The sequence below is a fragment of the Rhamphochromis longiceps genome, linkage group LG3, assembly GCF_057381845.1.
Source record: "Rhamphochromis longiceps isolate RC_006_pf linkage group LG3, R_longiceps_female_GT1.1, whole genome shotgun sequence".
In the NCBI taxonomy this organism is placed as follows: Eukaryota; Metazoa; Chordata; class Actinopteri; order Cichliformes; family Cichlidae; genus Rhamphochromis; species Rhamphochromis longiceps.
The window spans coordinates 10,291,554-10,308,463 of NC_140559.1; the positions used below are offsets into that span (position 1 = coordinate 10,291,554).

A 16,910-nucleotide genomic window follows, 5' to 3' on the forward strand; every position below is an offset into this window, starting at 1 on the left:
TTACTGAATTCCAGTATTTGAAAGCAATTTCAGATTGAACACACGGGCCCTTTAACTCTAATAAAAAAGTCTGTGTGTGTGAGTCTGCTGAAAACAGCAGTTTAAATAAAAATCAGTGAGTGTTTGTAGAAATGAATCCAACATGTTTCTAACGCTGCTGTAACATGTTTTAATATCTGACATTTCAATGACTGAAGCAGCATTTACACTGACTCTGACAATCACGTTGAGATGAACTCTTTTCCTCGTCAACAGTCTGATCACTGACACATCTATGAGCTGAAACGTGCTGTTAGACTCTGACTGAATGTCTCCATTGAATATGATTTAGTCTGCGTGAATATCTAAACAGAAAATGTGAATTACAAACATTTAAAGTTCATCTGAACCTTTGCTCTGAATGTAGCAGTGAAATGTGATTCAGCTGCTCTGGAGCCTGAAACTTAAAAATAAATCTATACTACATAATACATCACACTGCACATTAACTAAGAAACAGATTTCATGTTTGGGACGCATTTTCAGTCCAGTATCCATGAGATGTGTGCCGTCCACACAGAGGAACATCAGAGCTCCACAGAAATGTTTCACAATAAGAGTGCTTCTGTCCTTTTAAGTTGAAAGAGACAGGAAGTGTGAGTATAAATAGTGTGATGCAGTAAATTCAATGGATCAAAAGTACTGAGAAAGAGTGGATTACTTATTATTAATGAAGAAGAAGAGGACAGGTGTGTAAATATGACCCCTGTTAATATGAGAGGTTATCATTAGTATTACAGCAGTGCATTAGTGGTTGATTTAATGTGGTGGCAGGTAATTAGATTCATGAGCTCTGACTGAATACAAATGAAAACAGGAGATTTTGAGTAAAGAGGAAATGTGCTGATGACGTCACAGAGTGCTGCTCTCTGCTTTTAAAGCTTTAAAGCAGCACACTCTTCACACAGGATGATGAAGAGTGTGAGCTGGTGTCACACATTTCTTCCTGGTAACAGATGATGCTGTGGTCATGTGACCTCTCCTCTGTTTTTAGAGCAGCTCTCAGTCAGACTGAGTCAGTTTGTCAGGAGAACTCAGGAACATGGCTTCATCCTTCCTCTGCCTCAGCCTCCTCTTCATCAGCCTCAGCACAGCAGGTATGATCGATATACTCATACACTGATCACTTAACAGTATAGTGATCAATAAATGCATCACTGATCAAGTTATTTGTACATCTTCCCATACACAGCTCGCAGTCTGATGTTGTGTTTGTTCTCAGATGGATTCAAAATGTATACGGTGGATCGCTGTAACTTTAACTCCACTGAGCTGAAGGACATCCAGTACGTCCTGTCTTACTATTACAACAAGATCGAGGTCAACAGGTTTGACAGCGATGTGGGGAAGTTTGTTGGATACACTGAGTACGGAGTGAAGAACGCAGAGCTGTGGAACAGTGGTGCATACCTGACTCAAGTGAAAACTGAGAAGGGGACGTACTGCCTACACAACATTGGTGTCTGGTACAGCAACGCTCTGTCTAAATCAGGTGAGTGTGCTGGTCTGTGTGACATCATCAGGTGTTCATGTTACTCTGAATCATTCATGATGGACTCACAGCTGCAGGTCAGACTCTGGTGATCAATAACTGTAATAAATAAATCAGCAGCTCCTTCAGTGGGAGACTGCGGCACCCACGGTGTGGGACGGAGAGATTTCGCAGGTCTTTCCTCCCCACTGCTGTCAGACTCCATAATAAAGACTTTAACTGATCAAGCACACACATCCATACATATGCAATAACACTAAGTGCAATAATCTTTTCTGTCATCGTTGTATTTTTACTCAGTTGTATATAGCATTCGTATTCTATTTTTATCTTATTGTATATTTTTATTCTATTTTATTCTACTGTATATAGTATATTATTTTATTCTATTCTGTACAGCTGTGTACTGTATTTATTCTTATTGTATTCTAATTTTTGCGTCATAACTTTTGCACTGTCCACTTCCTGCTGTGACAAAACAAATTTCCCACGTGTGGGACTAATAAAGGTTATCTTATCTTATCTTATCTAACCTCAGTCTGTGGCGCTCCCTGCTGGAGAAACAGGCAAACTGCAGCTGTTCATTACAACACACTGATGATTCATTAAACCTCTTTAAGCTGAAATATTGCTCATATTTATATTTTAAATATTTCCATATAAATATTTCTAACAGCATGAAGCAGCCTGACAGGTTGATAAAACACCTTTTCCTTCTTATCTTCTAATTAATTTATTTTAATTCAAACAAAAATTGAGAAACACTGATGTTTGTTTGAAGGCCGTCTGCAGTTTATTTATTGATTCTGACTTTCAGAGCTTGTGTAGCAGCTTCACACCTGCACACATTTACAGCTCAGATCTTTGACTCAGTGTAACAGTGGAGCTATTCAATATACTGAAACAATTATAAAGTTCCCATTAAAACCCAGAGGAAACACACACAGATATTTTGTCTTATTAAATATTTCATTGGCTGTTTTGGCACTTAATGTTTATATTTGTTTTAGCCTTTTGTGTGCAGCGGTTTGTGACTGTTTGTCTGTGAAAAGCACTCAACGACTAAACTTGATTTACTTGAATGAAATCAGGTCCCAGCAGCAGCAGCTCAGAGGAACATGATTGAACCAGCTCAGGCCTCCTGTGGAGGGGAAGCTGTCTGATAGTGGAAAACGATTCATCGTCTTCTGCTTTTGGATTATAGATGGCTAGATCTATGAGTGTATGGAATGCCAGGACTGCCATAATGAATTAATTAAATACACCATTAAATAATTAATTAAATGTGTCAATAATTAATTACATAAATATTTATGACACATGTAATTAATTAATTATTGACACATTTAATTAATTAATAACATATTTAAATAATTATTGACAGTTTTAATTAATTATTTAATGATTTATTTATTTAATTCATTTTGGCACTTTTGTCCCCTTCATCTCTCTCCTTGAAATCATTTTATCTGTCACCCTCACCCATCAAACTAAGTGGGCGGGGTCAACGCTGCTCATGCAGCTTCTCTAACATTTGATTGGTTGCCGTGCAAAGTAAGTCAAGAATAGAATAGAATAGAATAGAATAGAATAGCCTTTATTTTCATTGTACAGAGTACAACGAAATTGGAGTGCCACTCCCTTGGTGCAAGTTTCAATAATAAATATAAATGTAAAATATAAAAAGTACAAAAAAACAATCGTAAGTACTCAGACAATAGTAAGTACGATATATACAGGATAGCAGCATTAATATAATGACAGTATGAATAGCAGCATAATATAATGACAGTGACGGTATGGAATAGGTTCAATTGTTTTTGTGCTTATTTACTACGGTGATAGCTCTGGGAAAGAAGCTATCCCTGAATCTGTTTGTCCTGTTTTATGTGACCTGTACCGTCGGCCTGACGGTAATAGTTCAAACAGTTGGTTGCAGGGGTGAGAGTGGTCCTTGATGATATTGCCAGTGGAGACGCTGCTGGGCCTTTTTAACCACCGCCGTGGTATTTGCAGTCCAGGAGAGGTCATCAGATATCTGCACGCCCAGAAACCTCATGGAGTGTACCCTCTCCACACAGCTCCCGTGAATGTAAAGTGGGGCCGGGTCTGCTCTGCCCTTCCTGAAGTCCAAGATAAGTTCTTTAGTTTTCGTGGTGTTCAGTTGGAGGTTGTTAACTGAACACCACTCAGTCAGTCTGTTGACCTCATCTCTGTAGTCCGACTCATCCCCCCTTGAGATGAGTCCAACCACTGTGGTGTCATCCGCGAACTTTATGATGGTGTTTGAGAGATGGGTAGGGGAGCAGTCGGATGTGTAGAGCGTAAACAGGAGGGGACTCAAAACACATCCTTGTGGAGACCCGGTGCTGAGTGTGATGGTGCTGGACCGGTGGGGGCCGAGTCTGACAGACTGTGGTCTATTTGTCAGGAAGTCCTTGATCCAGAGGCAGATGGGGGTGGAGAGTCCCAGGTGAGACAGTTTCTGGACCAGGATCTCCGGGATGATATGATTGAATGCTGAGCTAAAGTCCAGGAAGAGCATTCTCACATAGCTTCCTCGGTGCTCCAGGTGACTCAGTGCAGTGTGGAGCACTATGGTGATAGCGTCCTCGGTGGATCGATTTGTCCTGTAGGCAAATTGGTGGGGGTCCAGAGTGGGAGGCAGACCGGCCCTGATGTGCTGACAGACCAGTCTCTCAAAGCACTTCATCACTACAGGCGTAAGTGCAACAGGCCTGTAGTCATTTGGGCTGGCCACAGCTGTCTTCTTGGCGATGGGGATGATGGTGGAGGTTTTGAGGCAGGGCGGGACGGTGTTTGATGACAAGGAAAGGTTGAAGATTTTAGTGAAGACTCCGGTCAGTTCGTCAGCACATGCTCTGAGAACCTTTCCATGTATTCCATCAGGACCTGCCGCCTTCCTGGGATTCACTGACCTTAGAACACACCTCACTTGGTGCTCCCTAAGTGTTAGTGTGCCAGTGCTGGGGGCGGGTGGAAGTGGTGTGGCAGCTGAGGGCTTGGTCGTCTCAAAGCGGGCGAAGAAACGGTTTAGATCCTCAGCCAGTGAGGCATCAGTCCTAGATGTTGCCTGGTTATTACTTCTGTAGTTGGTAATGTGATTGATCCCCTGCCACATTTTTCTGGGGTCGTTGTCAGCAAAGTGATCTTCAATCCTCCTCCTATAGGCAGCCTTAGCTTTCCTGATGCCTCTACTCAGGTCTGCCCTGGCCGCCCTATACGCAGCCCTGTCCCCTGACTTGAAGGCAGTGTTGCGGCTTTTTAGGAGGGATTGCACTTCGCTATTCATCCAGGGTTTTTGATTTGGAAACACCCTGACCCTTTCTCAGCAGGGGGGTGTAAGTGGGGGTGAGGGACATGCAGAGGTGGTCAGATCCAGCCAGGTGGGGGAGGGGTGTCGCTCTGAAAGCATGCCTGATGTTTGAATAGACATGGTCCAAAGTGTGTTCTCCTCTCGTAGCAAAGTCCACGAACTGGACAAATTTAGGAAGCACAGTCTTTAGGCACGCTTTGTTAAAGTCGCCGGCGACAATAAAAACCCCATCGGGGTGGGCAAGCTGTTGTTTGTTTATGGTGTTGAGCAAGAGACTGAGAGCCGTGCTAACGTTAGCATCCGGCGGTATATAAACAGCTATCACAATAACTACTGTAAACTCCCTCGGGATGTAATGTACGGATCTGTTGCTATGACAGCAAGTCCCGGATGAGCTTCGGAGAACCGAACGATCCAAGATCCCGCGAAAACGTCAACATACTGTGACATCTTGGTTCAAAACAGCACACTTAGAAATATTCAACGTTCTTTACTTCAACTGAATGAAACTGAAAATACCATTTCACACGACCCATATGGGATATTTAGACTGTATAACTGTTCACGCTACATCTCTTCACTAGTAAAAGAAAGAAAAAATACAAAGAGAAATTTAAAAATGCTGCCAAACAGACAAACAGAACTTGTACAGAGCAAAAGGAAAAACAAACAACAACAAAAACGGCTCGTCCTCATGGCAGTTGCAGAGCATATAAAAATGAACCCTGCGATCTGTTCCTGGAATTGAGCTTCAAAAATGCAGCAGAACAAGTGTGAGATTTAAATGTCCTCTCACCTAGAGCTGGTCACCTCACATGCATAACAGTGAGCTTCGTTGCAGGAGCAGTTTTGTCTTAGTTGTGAGCTTTTCTTGAGAGCTGAGTTGCATCCAACTCCATTACCACCCTTTGAATCACCTCAAAAGTGTAGCAGAGCTGTGATGGGTAACTCATGTTGAAGGAATAAAAAAGGTCCAAACAGCATGGCTACTGCAAAGGTCACGTTATCCAGATCTTGAAGAACTACTATACCCTCGATGATGATGCCAACATCAGAAAAGTCATTGCCTGGCGCATCTCTGGAGACAGATGTTCATTGTGGTTTTCTCAATCTGTGCAGTGGCCTCAGTCAAGTCCTGGTTAAACACAAAACATTTCTTTAAGATTCCTTTTTAAACTCATCTCTTTTGAATCTACCAGTTCTAATGTTAGAGTAATTTAAACCATAGTAAATAGCTATAGCCAAAGAGTGGCCTGCCATGCTGCCATTCATGGTCTAACAGAGTTTCTAAGAGAGAGTGAAAAACATAATTTCAAATGCTTTACATTAGTTTTTCTTAGAAAGACACCGGCCCATCAGAAATCCAGGTTTTGTCACTCAGAAGATGTTAGAATTTAGACTTTCAGCCCCACAATTTGGTTAGCTGTTGGTCAGTTGGTCTTTTTTTTTTTTTTTTCAAACAAAAGCTAATGTAAATACTGGTGGGATTTTCCTTTGTTCACTAGAATGACAAATTTAAAGTTTTTTCACACTGATGTGACCCCTAATACAGGGGTGGGGGTGGGGCCTCAAGGGGGGGCGGCCGAGTTCACTACCAGGCCTCATGTGAACTTCAAATTATTAAAGAGGACTACTGGTCCTAACCAGTCCAATGAGGATCAAGTGGATAACTAAATGCATTTTTAACTGTTGCAAAGCCACAATCTACTCATAAAACACTCACCATGAACTCCTGCACCAAGATGTTGCAATTGTCTTTCACACAGATGCGGAGCACTTTGATGAGACTCCCTTTGAGCATTAATGTCATCCTTGAGTATTATAACAAAGAAAACAAAGATTTGTGAACTTTTCAGTAGCACAGAAGAAAATGATCCCAGACAAAAACTCTTGACTTTTTAAACCAGTCAACATGCAACACCAGCATCTACAAAGCAATATCAAAAGTTCCTGTTTGACATCAACTTTATGGATATATAGTTTCCAGAACATATATTTTTAAAAAAAGATAAATTTTTCTCAGTGGGCCAGTAAATGCATGACGAAAATTTTGGCATCCTTTCAGTGGAATCAGTACTCACAGGTAATAGTTGACTGTTTCAATGGATGCAGCATAAAAATCTTTTACATATACACTTTGTAGTTAAAGAATGTTAAAGTTCTTACTGTCATCATGGCAGCTACATCCTTTAGCTTTGTGCCCTTTGCAAACACTTTCAGCAGACTGTCAGAGAGAAACTCAGCTCCGTCAGAAACCTTGACTGTATGCATGGTTGGGATGCACTGGAATGCTGCATTTTATCTGAAATAACATTTTGAAATTTTGAAATAACAGCAGGCACTGTGCTTGGTTAATCAGTAATGTTTTATTGAATAAAAACTGTGTTTCCAGATCTTATGGGATTCAAAAAATCCAAAGATGTTTGTTCCTGATTTGCAACCCAACAACCCAGAGGTTACAACCTCATTTCAGTTCAATTGTGCATTAATTTGAGTCCAGTAATCGCCTTTCTGACAATACATACGGGTATAAGTTAAACCTATGGCAGATTTTGGATTTCTCAGTTGTATTAATAGGGTGGTCTATTTGAGTATGCATGCACCTAATAATTATAAAAAACCTATTATAATTAAGTTACAGAAACCTTAAGCGAAAATAGAATATACTTTCTTACCATAACACCTTGAACCCACAATCCATCAGCTAACTCCTGGTGAAATGCAGAATAGAGGTCGTCTCTCAATGTGCAGCAAAAAAAAACAAAACAAAAACAAAAGGACAGCAAGTGAGGACTGGTGTCAAGCCAGCCTCCAATTCCAGGATTGCAGTCAAGCCAGCCTCCACTTTGTTTTACATTCCCTGTGTATTCAAAGTATTATGGCAAAAGACGTGGAAACCTGATTTCAAAATAGAAGATCCTGAAGCATGACTTCTAAATAAAAGCCAACTTCCAGTAAATTAAGAGCAGAAGGGGTAGGGATGTAAGCTAGCATAATGCCGCTGATGATATTAGCTAAAGCTGTTCAATGTCCAAAATCTCACTAACACCACGGTGCAGTAAATACACAATGTAACTGAAGAGTCAGTTGGCAAATCTATTCACACAGAAAACCAAATTATGTTATGAGTGCCTCGTAATTAGGTTTAATGTGATATTACGGCTCTTGTGCCAAAGACAAATTCAAATGAAAAAGCGCCAATTCTTTGACAACAGATAAAACAGCAAATAAGCTAACGGCTCTTTTTTAGCATGCTACATGGCGACACTCTAGACGCTTAACTACATTTGGCTGAAATATGGTAAATATTAATTCAAAAAATCAAGACATACCAAAAACGTAGAGTTGGCTGCTCGACTTGACTGAGATGGATGCCTTTTTGAACCACGATCCAAAACCCGCGAGATGAAATCACGCGTGGTTTCACGAGATTTAACGTTGCTATCTTATTGACTTACTTCACCTGAACATGATATGAACAATTTAATACACCCTTTCTGCATATCATGTAGTTTTTACACTATATAGTTACATTTATCTTTAAAACATGAGGCAATTGTGTTAAATACATGCAAGATTATTATTTATTTTTTTATTGAAGCAAATTTTCATATACAAAACAAGTCAAGGAAACAGACCAAAATTGTAACAATTTACATTATAAAGATGGTGAAGCAAGTCATCATAACTTTACAGGGAGAAAATAAAAGTTTCTAGGGTAAAGAAATAAGGAACATAGACCTTTTGACACAGGCAGGAAAATTTGAATAGCAAGTATTTTGTGATTTTACAGTATAGTACAGCAGCTTTGTTGTTCATATTTGAAATAAGCTTAAGTGACTTAAAATATTGACAAAAGTAATTCAAGAAGGCGGTAAACATAGGAGAGGCATTCTTCCACTTACATAAATGAATGAAAAACTTACATAGCACTATTACAAAATTGACAACATCTGAGATTTCAGAATCCAGATTGTCCATAAAGTAAAGAACATCCTTAGATGTGAAGGCAGGTACATTGGAAATCCTGAGTGAAACCCAACAGTGTATTTCAAACCAGAAAGCATTAACATACTGACAAGTGAAAAATAGATGCTCTAGTGTTTCTGGATCGGAAGAACAGAAAGCACAAGAGTCGGCCTCAAAATTAAACCTTTTATGCAGGAATTCTCTGTCATGGTCCCGGGCCATGTGGGCCCAGTATTCTCAGTTTTGTATTTCATTCCCTAGTCATGCCTTGGTTCCTAGGATTATTTAGTTAAGATGGTCCTTATTTGGTTACCTCCTGTGTGCCCCTGTGTATCTGTGAGCCCTCGTCTCTCCTTGTGTTTTATTCTGTTTTCCCCAGCCTGTTATGTCTGTGTTCTCCCCGTGCTCTCTCTCCTCCTGTCTGAACCTCTGTGTACTTCCTGTTTTACTTTGCCCGTCTCCCGTCAGTGTTGTGTTCACTCCTGCCGTGTCTTATTATGATTATCTGTGTCACCTGTGTTCCCCGTGTGCTCCCACTTCCCTCGTTAACCCTCTGTGTATTTATGTCTGCGTCTCCCTCAATTCTGCGTCGCGTTCTCCCTCATGTTGTGTGTGTTCCTCCCTGTGTTTCTTGGCGAGCTTTGTATTTAGTTTTCCCAGTTTAGTTTTGTATTTCCTGCGTTCTGCCTCTCCAGCATTAAAGCTGTGATTTTTGAGTTCATCCCCGTGTCTGTGAGTTTTGCATTTTGGGTCCTCCTCCTGCCTGCCACACAGCAATCCATGACATTCTCCAACTGGATAAATGCCGGATATGATTCTGAAGTGTGTTTCTTTCATTTTAGGCGCAAGTGGGTATTTTAGGTAAAAAGAAAATGACTTTTCTTTCAACATGCTATCAAGGTCATGTCTGACATTGACATTGTAGTTGCAGAATACTATTTGCTTAAAGGTATTAGAGATGAACTTATTATTACATTTTTTGTCCTTTATTGAGGTATTACCTATCGTCAGTGAAGGTAAGCATGTTCTTATTAGTGAATACTTTAAACTATTTACGATAAGATTTAACAACGGTGTGGGTATCGCTTTACAAACCTTATTATAATTATTAAATGAAATCTCTATTTTATACTTATCAATAAATTCTTCATAAGATAGCAAGTTTCCATTTTTATCAAGCAGATCAACAACAAAACATACACCGTTATCATACCAGTCTGATTTAAATATGGACTTCTTATTGATGACTATAACCCTATTATTCCACAACACAGAATTGTGAGGTGAAAAATTGTGGGTGAAAATTAGTTTCCCAAAATTCAAAGCTTGCTTATAGAAACTAGACAACTTAAGAGGAATCTTAGATATTTCATAATCACATCTGAGCAAAAAATCTAACCCCCCGACCTTATTAAAGAGTTTGTTTGGAATATGGTACCACATAGATTGAGGATAGGAAATGCAGTCTTTTATCCATCTGAGCCTGAATGCAGCAATAATAGATTCAAAGTCTAAAGCTTTCAAGCCCCCATTTTCATAGTCTTTAACTAGTTGTGATTTGCGTATATAATGTGTTTTATTCTTCCAGATAAAGCTGAATATAATAGAATTGGACAGTTTAATCATTTTAGGAGATGTAAAAATTGAATAATAATAATAATAATAATAATGGATTGGATTTATATAGCGCTTTTCTAGGCACCCAAAGCGCTTTACAATACCACTATTCAGTCACTCTCACATTCACACACTGGTGGAAGCAGCTACAGTTGTAGCCACAGCTGCCCTGGGGCAGACTGACAGAAGCGAGGCTGCCATATCGCGCCATAACAGGGGTATATGAGTCTTGAAAGTCCTTCTGCTTTAGACAGTAAGATACGACCTAATATGGATAAATCATGTGTTAACCAATGATTAAATATTTTTTTAACTACATTTAATCTAGGAGTTATGTTATTATTCTCTCGATCATTAGTATTTTTAATGATTATTAAACCAAGGTATTTTACCTCCTCTTTTACTGGAATATTGTTAATAGTATTTTGATTCCAGCTGTGCAGCTAAGATTTCACATTTTTTAAGGTTTAGTGTTAAGCTGGATGCTTTTGAGAATGAAAGGATTTTATTAATTGCAGTAGAGACCATATTTACATTCCTTAGAAATAAGGCAGTGTCATCAGCAAATTGACTAATTTTAAATTCTTTATCAAGAATGTTTATGCCTTCCACATCTGGAGAGAGTTTGATATAAATGGCATTTCTGCTGCAACAATAAACAATAACGGGCTAATAGGGCATCCCTGCTGAATGCCACGATTAATTTTAAAACTATTAGAAAACCCTTGATTGAGTGCAATACTACTTGTTATATCTCTGTACAACATTTTCACTACACTAACAAATCTGGGACCAAAACCCACAGCCTCCAGAGCTTTAAATAAAAAATTATGCTCCAAAGAATCAAAAGCTTTAAAGAAATCAAGAAATAAAATAAGGCTATCATGAGGAATTAAATGATTGTAATCCAACATATCTAATACTAAACGGGTATGATGATGGATGTGACGTCCTTTTATAAAGGCTGACTGTGTCTCATCTATTATTTGAGTTATTCCTGTTTTTAATCTATTGGCATAGACATGAGCTAATAATTTGTAGTCACAGCAAAGAAGTGTGATAGGTCTCCAGTTATCTAAAAGGATAGGGTCCTTGTTTGGTTTAGGAAGTAAAGAAATTATTCCTCGTTTCATAGTTGGAGATAGCATCTGATCATTTATACATTCATTAAATACCTCTAGTAATAGATCTTTAATGTCACTCCAGAAATATCTGTAAAATTCAATCGTGATTCCGTCGGGACCTGGAGATTTACCAGGGAAACAGCAGCATCCAATTCAGCTAAAGTGATTTCAGACTCATTGAGATTTTTAAAGTGTGAGTCAATTTGAGGAATTTTTCCATGGATAGAGCTAAAAAAAGAATTAGTCTCCGAACTGGAATAATTTGTAGTGTAGAGGGCTGAATAGAACTCTGTAAGATAGTTGTTTATAGTCTGTTGGTCTTCAGTCAGGGTATTATTAATTTGTAACTTCATTATAGTTTTTTTTGTTTGTCTAGTTTTCTCCAGGTTAAAGAAATAAGAAGAATTCTTTTCCCCCTCCTCAATCCATTTAGCCCTTGAGCGAATGAAGGCACCTTTTGCTTTGTCTATATAAAGTTCATCTAGTTTGTACTGCAACTGGTTTAGTTCTATAGAGTTTTCCTCTGTCAGATGTGATAAATTGCACAATGAACTTATTTGTGCAGTAATTTCAGCCTGTTTCTGTCTCCTTTTATTAGCCATTAATTTTCCTTCTTCACTGGCAATTTTTCTGACATTAAACTTCAACCATTCCCATTTACTAGTAGAAGAAAAAGCCTCCATTGCTTTTACCTCTCCTATCAATGATTTAATTTTTATACAAAAAGATGAGCTTCTTAAGAGGTTACTGTTAAACTTCCAGTGAGAATTCTTCAGTTCTGATAATCTATTATCCGGGGAGACTGAAAGTGTTATGGCACAATGGTCAGTAACAGGGGAGTGAAGAATCTTACAGTTGGATGATAGGGGGGGAGACTACTAGTTATTAAGCAATAATCCAGTCTTGAGCATTGAGAGCGCTCAGAATTATTCCAGGTGTATTGCAGTTTTTCTGGGTTTAAGTTACGCCAGATATCGATTAGGTTGAGGGTGCAGGAGAAATCCATTAATGTTTGGTTAAAATGAGAAGAGTTATATTTAGTTGGAAATCTATCCAGTTTTTCATCTGGTACCATATTAAAGTCACCTGCAACAACGACTTTTTCAGTTGAATAGATGATCTTCCATTCTTCTATCATTTTTTTCAAATCAGGAATTAATTTCCTGTTTTTAGCTCTATTGTTGAACCCATAAACATTTACTAAAATGTACTTAGTATCATCCAACTCTATGTTAATCATTAACCAATGACCTTCCTCATCACCTTTATGATCAATAACTCTTCCATTAAAACGATGTAGAAAAATAGCCACTCCTGCTGAATGAGAGGTACCATGAGATAAATAAATATCACCGCTTCCCCACTGCTTTCTCCAAAATATATGATCATCTTTACTACTGTGTGTCTCTTGAAATAAAAAACAATTCGTGTTAGGCTGTTCCTTACAAAAAAGAAAAATCGCTTTACGCTTTATGTTACTTCTTAAACCTCGAACACTGTAACAAAAAATAATTTCCCCCAGGGATCAATAAAGTATTCTGATTCTGATTCTGATTCTGATTCAAAGAAAATATTGAAAGAACCATTGAATATAGCTTGAAAGTGCTGTAATAACTAGAGTAGGGCAATGGAACATTTTACCTCCTATTAACTAATAGACCCAGTCAAAGTCAGGGACCATTGAGCAAGTTACCGGCTTAAATTTAGTTGAACAGTTATACCTTCTTATCTAGGTCGTTATAAAGTTCTTTCATTCTTTGATTTGACGACCATCGATGACAGCATATCCGTCCTTCAGGAAAGCTTTGAGCCCTCTGCTCCTTGCCTCCTCCACCCTCGGCCACAGACGTTTGCGGGCTTCTCTGTCTTCCTTACAAAAGTCCTCTCTAAACCGAATCTTCATCTCCTTGCAGAGCTTCGCCTCCTTGGACATCTTCCACACTAGGTCTCGAACAGTTCTCATGGCAAACTGTATGACAATCAGCCTGGGTTTGTCACCAACTCGTCCCTTCTGACCCAGCCGGTGCACTGTATCCACTGTGTTGTACAGCTGCTCGGCGTTCGCAGGAATTATCTTGGTCAGAATCCTGATTATTTCTTCTCTTGTGTTCTCCCCCTCCTTCTCAGGAACGCCCGTTAGCAGCAAAGACCATCTCCGTTTGTATCTAGCATGCTCCAGACACATTTCACGAAGAGCCTCGTTCTCTTTTTTCAGCGTCGCCATCTGCGTTTTAATACGTTTCACATCTTCCACCACAGATTTAACAGCTTCCGTATTAGCATCCACAGACTCCTTTACTTTTCTTACAGCGTCGGTGTTTTCTTGCAGCTGGAATTCATAATTCTTTAAATGTTCACTTTGGGTGTCGAATTTACATACCAGTTTTTGGATAGCATTGAGGAGAACTGTGTTTGAAACTTCGTTTTGCGTCTGCGATTTGTTAGCCTTCATTTTTTTAGGATTTGGACGTTTAACTGGTGTGTGGTGACGATCAGCTTGCGGTCTGTCTTGTGATAAGTCGTGCTGCTGTTCCATCCATTCAATATCTTCTTTGTCGCACGCCTGTCGAAGAGCCGCTAGGTGGTAGCCATCATTTTTGTTAATGTTAGCCATTTCGCCGCTTCGGAGAAGGTGGCCGAGAATGACGGAGAGAAATACAGGGAGGAAGTTTTTGAGTTTTAGAGATGAAGTATAACTAGTCTGCTTCTAATTCTGGTTTACTTGATTGCGGTCAAGACATAAAGGAGGTTCTTTTCAGGAAAAGCCTCGGAGCCCACTCAAGTTGAACCACTCACTCCGCCATCTTCCCCGTCCAAATACATGCAAGATGCTTACATAAATCCAAGAGATGGCCAGTCCCTTTTTTTCAGTGAAACTGGGACCATCTTTGGATTCAGTCCTTTAGTTTCATGTTGATATATTAAACTGGGTGAAAGCAGTCTGGGTTCATTTATGTGTGGATGAGTTAAGGTGTTAGTTTCTCAGCTAGTCTCCATGTGTCAGATTTTACTTTTAAACCAGCACAGCAACTGATCTGGAGTTCACTGATGGTTCAAACTGGTTTCACTGTGAGCCAGCACTCACTGGATATTAATAAAAACTGATCCAGATCCAGGTTCGAGTCTGGTAGATTTCCAGCACATACAGCTCTGCATGTCTTACTTTATAATAAATGATGTTTACAGCCTGATGATGTTTCTCCTCACAGCTGATTCATCATCTGATGTCAGACTGGTTATATGTGACTCTACTGTTGACAGTATCTTTATTAATACACATGTATACAATCATCCCTGATGATATGATGTTAACAATAACAGAAACTCATAATATCCTCTAGCTAAGCCGTATGTCAGACTTCACTCCACAACACCCCCTTCCAGTCAGCATCCTGCCATGTTGGTTTGCAGCGTCTATGACTTCTACCCCAAATACATCAAAGTGAGCTGGCTGAGAGATGGACAGGAAGTCACCTCTGATGTCACTTCCACTGAGGAGATGGCAGATGGTGATTGGTACTACCAGACCCACTCACACCTGGAGTACACACCCAGGTGAGTCCACATCAGGTCCAGGAGCGCCATTTTTAATGATGGAAACCTGAACAATTTCTAATATGAGGTCTGCAAGTTTAAATGTTAAAAGTTTAAGATCTGAGAGTCACTGATGTTTGTGTTGAAGGTCTGGGGAGAAGATCTCCTGTAAGGTGGAGCACGCCAGCCTGGAGAAACCTCTGATCACTGACTGGGGTAAATACCTGTCTGTATCTACACACCTGTACATACCTGAATGTACACCTGTGTGACTCTCACCTGTGTGACTCAGATCCTTCCTCAGAATCGTCCATGCCTGAGTCAGAGAGGAACAAGCTCGCCATCGGAGCCTCAGGACTGATCCTGGGTCTGATCTTATCTCTGGCTGGATTCATCTACTACAGGAGGAAGGCCCGAGGTCAGAGCAGGACTCTCACTCACAGACCAGTTCATACCTGAAACCAGTTTAGACCAGTCTAAATCTCAAACCACATTACACAAGTCTAAAACTGGTTTACATCAACATTATTTTAAACATATTGATGTTTCAGGCAGGTTTACAGCATTGCTGTTTATTTTCAGACACCTGTTAGTTACATTAATGTTTCAAATACAGGTTTTTACTGTTTTCTGGAGGACTCTCAGACCTGGTTCAGGCCCTGAAACATGAAACTTTACTGAATCATTGCCATTGATCTCTTTGTTTTCAGAGTGTGTTGGTGACTGTGTCCTCGTCTCTTCTTCTTCCAGGTCGTATCCTGGTTCCCAGCAACTGAGCCTGGATCCTGGTCCTGGTTCTGTCTGATGTTATAAAAGCTGCTGCTTCATGTGTTCAGACTAATGATGATGATGATGATCTCTGTCTGGACTCTGAACCTGATCCAGGACCATCTCAGTGTTGTTGGTGGTTGTTGTGGTTTCACTGGGATGGTCCTGGATCAGGTCTAATGTAGACTCTGCTGTTTGATGCTTTACCTCTGCTGTTTAATCCATGTAATGTAATCCCTGTAAACCATGTCTCTGAATGATTTGGGTGTTTCTGCTGTTCTGATTACCATAGATGACAGATTTTTACTGGAGGTCATTGTTGCAAAATAAATGACTCAAACTTTGAGCTGTGTGTTTGTTTACCTGCATCCATTTACCTGCAACCTGAAGATTGAATTATTGTCACAGAAACCAGTCTGTAGATCAGTTTAAATTAATTAATTAATAAATAAAATTTTAATTATATAGCACCTTTCTAGATAGAATCACAAAGTGCTGCACATAAGATAACAAGTCATAAAAATAAAAAAAGAGTATGATTTTTACCTAATAAGTAAATTTGTGACCCACCACACAATTAGATTTATACTGAATATAAAAATAACTCATAATCAGTTGATAACAATTTGGTCAAAGTTAAACACGTAAACATATATTTAAAATTTATATTCTGTACCTTTAAAGAAGCCAACAAAGTCCTTTCATGATTCATTTTAACATTGCTGCAGTTTTAATGTTCAGATAATGATGTCAGGGCAAAATGATGAAGTCCAGATTTCTGGGTGGATATGATACCAATGAAACCAGGCGTGAACATTTGATTAAGAGGCCGGGGTTTATCCAACAACACTGACTGTATCACAGGATTAAAGCATAAATCACAGGATATCAGTTTGTATACAACAACGAATGTCAGCTGACATATTCACACAGTGACTTTGTTCAAACAACTGAAACAAAACGATTAACACTGAAGTGTTTAAAACTGTTAGGATGCCTGAGTCGTTGACCCGGAGTTTTGAGTTTATTA

The 16,910-nt window shown here is 39.4% G+C and overlaps 1 protein-coding gene and 1 long non-coding RNA gene across 2 annotated transcripts; one reads left to right on the plus strand and one right to left on the minus strand.

The window, feature by feature from the left end:
• The first annotated feature begins 1,026 nt into the window (after window positions 1–1,026).
• Window positions 1,027–16,221, plus strand: LOC146672855 (H-2 class II histocompatibility antigen, E-S beta chain-like). The gene is made up of 6 exons (XM_085401604.1): window positions 1,027–1,136; window positions 1,262–1,531; window positions 14,920–15,133; window positions 15,261–15,328; window positions 15,417–15,530; window positions 15,863–16,221. The coding sequence occupies exons 1-6, from the start codon at window positions 1,082–1,084 to the stop codon at window positions 15,886–15,888; spliced, it is 747 nt and encodes a 248-aa protein (XP_085257730.1). The 5' UTR covers window positions 1,027–1,081; the 3' UTR covers window positions 15,889–16,221.
• LOC146672856 (uncharacterized) lies at window positions 5,316–7,071 on the minus strand. The gene is made up of 3 exons (XR_014910420.1): window positions 7,035–7,071; window positions 6,592–6,679; window positions 5,316–6,003 (listed from the first exon to the last, which is right to left on the minus strand). It is a non-coding gene; the product is annotated as an uncharacterized LOC146672856 (long non-coding RNA).
• Window positions 16,222–16,910: the final 689 nt, after the last annotated feature.